General features: G+C 37.7%; 1 protein-coding gene across 1 annotated transcript in view; it reads right to left on the bottom strand.

Annotated features, from left to right (window-relative positions):
* Nucleotides 1-2650: 2650 nt before the first annotated feature.
* The window catches only part of LOC101295843, an 11529-nt gene continuing 9191 nt past the window's right edge, over nucleotides 2651-4988 (bottom strand). Inside the window, exons 2-4 of the mRNA XM_004305318.1 lie at nucleotides 3266-3442; nucleotides 3069-3154; nucleotides 2651-2827 (exon numbers count right to left, since the gene is read on the bottom strand). Of these exons, the coding sequence (XP_004305366.1) occupies nucleotides 2651-2827; nucleotides 3069-3154; nucleotides 3266-3442 (440 nt within the window). The remainder of the gene's footprint in view (nucleotides 2828-3068; nucleotides 3155-3265; nucleotides 3443-4988) is intronic.

The following is a 4988-nucleotide window of genomic DNA, read 5'->3' as shown; positions in this document are numbered from 1 at the left end:
ACAGAAATCATTGAATTCAGTAGAGTTGAACTCCCCTCCTCTATCTGTCCTCAGACATTTAATAGGCATTCCAATTTCTTTTTCCACAAGTATCTTGAAACGCTTAAAATGATAAAACGTTTCTGACTTTTCTAATAGAAAGTAAATCCATGCCTTTCTAGAAAAATCATCTATGAAACAAAAGAAATACCTCTTCTGGCTGCTTGAAGCTGGAGTGATAGGGCCGCAAAGGTCTGCGTGAATTAGTTGTAGTCTTTCAGTTGCCCTCCATTGACTCCTTTTAGGAATTGGAGTCCGATGCTGCTTACCCTTCATACACGCTTCGCAAGTAACACTTGAAGCTACAAGCTGAGGCAAACCAACCACCATTTTCTTGTAATGCAAAGTACGTAGGCCTTTGTAGCTGAGATGACCATATCGATGATGCCAAAGCTTCGACTGATCCGTAGTGCTAATTTGAAGGCATCTCTCTTCTTCTGCCTTTACAAATGGTTCAGCTAGCAAAACAAACATCCGGTTTGCACTCATGAAAGACTCCGCCATTTTTCCCTTCTGTGGATGAAAAACACTGCACACACCATCTTTAAACAATACTGCCACTCCCTTTTCCTGAAGTTGTCCCACACTCAAAAGATTGTTTTTGAGATCAGGCACACAATACACATTACCAAAGACATAGCAAACACCATTCAACATCAACTTCATAACTCCCTTTCCAGTAACCTTCATTCTAGTGTTGTTTCCAAGTTTGACATTATGTGTGAATGTTGTATCCAAACTTGTAAACATACCTTGATTCCCGCACATATGGTTTGAACACCCAGAGTCTATAAACCATGCATCACTTCTCTTTGCTTCATGCAGCTCCACATACGACATCATCAATAGCTCATCTTCCTCTTCTAACTCAGCATAGTTGGCCTCCTTATTCCACTTCGGACATTCATACTGAAAATGTCCTAAGTTGTGACACTTATAACATTCAACAGTTGCCTTGTTGAAAGTTGTTCTTCCTCTTCCTCGTCCCCTGCCTCTGAAAGGTGTTCGTCCTCTACCTCTCATTCCAGTACGGTCTTCTACCTTCAGAACTTGTTCCTCATCCTCCATGCTCACCCTTCGAAACTTCTGTTCATGCACCACTAACGAGCTTTGTAACTCATCAATGGACATGTTGTCAATGTCCTTTGACTCTTCAATGGACACTACAACATATGTGAACCTCTCAGTTAGAGTTCGTAGGATCTTTTCAACAATTCTTGAATCAAGCATATCTTCTCCATTACTCCTCATTTTGTTGGAGATTGCCATCACTCTTGCAAAGTACTCAGTAATTGTCTCATCATTCTTCATTGCCAGAACCTCAAACTCTCTTCTTAGTGAGTTAAGAAGAGATCTCTTCACCCTGCTATTTCCTCCAAACTTGCGTTTCATCGAGTCCCAAACAATCTTGGCAGTGCGACGGTCCAAGATTTGTTCGAAGACAGTTCGATCAATCGCCTCGAAGAGAAAACCCTTGACTTGGTGATCCTTGGTTCTGGCATTGTCAAGCAATGCCTGCTGCGCATCAGTCAGCATCGTCCCTGCTCTTGGCTCGTCAAAGCCATTCTCCATCAAGCTCCAAAGACCCTTTCCCCTAAGCAAATTCTCCATCAGTTCACTCCAATGGTCATAACGACCATCAAAGTGAGGAATCTTAGTCACCAGAGTCTTGCTGTCACTCATTCTCTCAGTGTTTGATCACTCGAAGTCTGCTGCTTCTTTTCTACAAGCCCAGTGGGGGCTCTGATACCAGATTGTAAGGTATAGAGAATAACTCAAACAATTTGGTGTGAATGATCTCCCTTTATTGAATCAACTCTTAGCTATATATATATAGCCTTACATCTAACAGGAATGAGAAAATACAGCCCACTTAGCACAGACTACGCTTTGTGGTTTTGAACAATTCAACAAGCTAAAATAACTCTAACAAACCCTATAGAATAGGTCTTTATTCTAACAGTCCCAAATTCAGACGACTTCTTCTAACAGTTTTGAAGCCATGGATGAAGTTGGGCATGACCTTGCAAGACATTAGAGATCAGGGGAGGTGTGATGGGTACTACTACAATCAGTTCATTCAAATTGAATGATTGTTTTGCACATAAACAAGTTCATGGTTAAGGACAAGACAATCTTCATGGAGATAGAACGATGAGTTGGGTCTGCAGACTGTGCAACCATTCATGAATATCTTAGCCATGAATTATCATCTTTACTGCGCAGACTCGAATTGCTTGTCCTCAGCCATTCATGACGATCTTAGCCATGAATGATTGATTGATTGTCTTTGCTGTGCAGGCTCCAGACTCAGACTACCATGATTTTATTTTTAATGTTATACAAATACAAAATGACGAAATTACCCTTGTATTTTGCAAACTCAACTGCCACATCAGCAGTTAACGGACAATTTTAACAGCAAGGTATGAAGTTGTTAACGGAAGTAAAGTTGAGGTATGAAAACGATAAAATTTAAAAGTTAGGTGTCAAACTGAAGACGTTCGGGGTGTCTTTTGTAATTAATCCATATATATATTAACATAAAGAAGGGCATAACTAAATAGAAATTTTGAAAAAGGCTTTCCAGATAAAGAAAGAACAGAAGTGTTTATGATATTACAGGATTGAGTAGGGCTTTATAAGGTTGATCATCAATCAACAAAGTATCACATTCAGAATACTGTCCCCCGAAATGATTCCACAATTTCTTCAGTTCTTTAAAAAATAAAGGCTTCATTCTTTTCTCCAAGGACTTAAATCCAGAATCTGTACATCGAGACTGACCCTAAAGAACAGAGAAAGAAAATTAAGTAATGCTGCTCTATAACGAGATGATTTTATATATCATTACTAAAGGGTTAAGCTAGCTGTTCAAACTTACCCACACAAATAATAGTCTGGTTTTCTGATTTTCCATGACAATCTATGACAGCATCAACATTTTTCCTGTTAATCAAGCCGTCAGACAATTATACAGTAGAAACAAAATTGATTAAAAAGAAGAAGTTAATTTTGGAGTCTTGAACACACTCTAGCGCAGAAGACCATATTCCAATTTCAAATATCTCAAGGCAGAATTGCACAAACTCCTCAGCAAAAGGTCTTTTGAAAACTGCCCCATCAAAGAAAACTCAGTAAATACATTAGCATGCAAAATTTTATAAAGCACATAGTTAATGGAGAAGAAATAAAGACTGAACAAAGCGTAGTTATGAACTACTACCTAGATGGTTTCCGAATTTCCCATCAGGGGTACGATCACTTGGAACATCAGGCTTGTTGGAACGATAAACCCTGTAGACTAGTAACCCATTGAGATCAAAAACAAGAAGCTTCTTTCTTCTGGGTTCTAAAGTCAGCTTATCTATTCCTGTGTCTTGGTTAAATTTTTCATCATCACCTTCACCATCACCATCATCACCACACAAAATAAGCTTTTCTCTGGAATTTTTCCAGCCATATGAAGGGCAGTGAGCTAGCTAATCCTCACAGTAATTTATCATTGGACATTATAACTAGAAAACTGTTGGCTTTTCAACTTCTTAAATTAAATATGGAATACTTTTTTCTTTTAGTCAAAGTTTTACAACTTCCAATTTCCAATGTTCTGAATAGAACCCCTTCAAATTCTTAACCTTCACTATTAAAAACTAGGTACAATAAGAGACCCTTCAAGCCTCTTCGGTTAGCATTCCTCTTTTACCTGGAAAGAGGTGACATGGTTGTGTGGTTGGGAGTTTATGAAGGACTACACCAGCTTCTATTAAGCAAACCGGAAAAACAGACCAGAACCAATATCCCTAAAACCAAAACGGATGCGGCTCCTCTAAAGTGAGGAAGTCGTAAAGTTACGTAAATTTCATAAAATCTAGATGTTCCATATAATCTAACGGTCTTAACTGTTGACATGTCACTTTACTAATATTTTTTGAGATTTTTATCTAAACACCGTTAACTTGACGTTAACTCCGAAATATATGGACTGGTCATGATCTTCCTCCTTTCTATGCGTTACACAAAACAAACGCAGCATTCTTTGGTTATGTTGAAACTAGTCCATGATTAAAGAAAAATCTTTTCAAATTCATTGATCGGTCTTTATATAATACACGATTATAATAAAATTGCAATTGTGTTGATAAACTCCATTGAGTTAGGAATCATTCAATCATGAATCATCCACCATGGTGGGACAAACCAAGGACTTTGATTCAGCATATGGGGATTTTCGCTGATAAGGGTTTTATAATTTTGTAGAGTTTAAAGTTTAACTCTAATGGTTTAAATTATTTTTACTAGAACTCGAATGCAATTGCATGATTAAAATTATTCTCCTTTCTTCAACCATCGATGAGTTTCCATGAAAGCATATGGAAAGGAGAAAGATCACGTCAAAACCTAATTAATATATTTTTTTGAGTTAACGGCGTTTAGACTAAAATCTTTAAAAATGATAATAAAATGACATGTAATTGGTTTGAACCGTTAGATGATATGAAACATTCTAGATTTAATGAAATTTAATTACTACATTTACGCCTTCCTCACTTTAGAGGAGCCGGATCCCCCTAAAACAACCATAAAAAGGAAACTCTAAACTTCCAGCTGCTTAGCAAGAAAACAAATCCAAACCAACAAGGAAAATAAAATATGAAACCAACAAACTTTCCTACACTTTACACAAATAGTATTTGGCCAAAACCTGTTGATCACCGTGGACTTATCCTAGAGTAACTAGGAAATCTTTTAATTTCAAACTAGTACACCATGAATATAGAACAAGAATCTATACATAGATATCTAATGTGGGGACTACAAGAAAGTCCTATAACTGTGATGCATGGGGATTCCAAATTTCCAAAGTAGAATACTTGATCTTTAAGAAAAGCTTTATGGAAGCCAAGGTCCATGCAGTGCCGGCCCGGGGGCTGTGCAATTGCACAGGG

Source organism: Fragaria vesca, linkage group LG6 (genome assembly GCF_000184155.1).
Source record: "Fragaria vesca subsp. vesca linkage group LG6, FraVesHawaii_1.0, whole genome shotgun sequence".
Classification (NCBI taxonomy): Eukaryota; Viridiplantae; Streptophyta; class Magnoliopsida; order Rosales; family Rosaceae; genus Fragaria; species Fragaria vesca.
The sequence above is the reverse complement of the archived record's forward strand: the minus strand, read 5'-3'. Positions and strand labels throughout refer to the sequence as shown.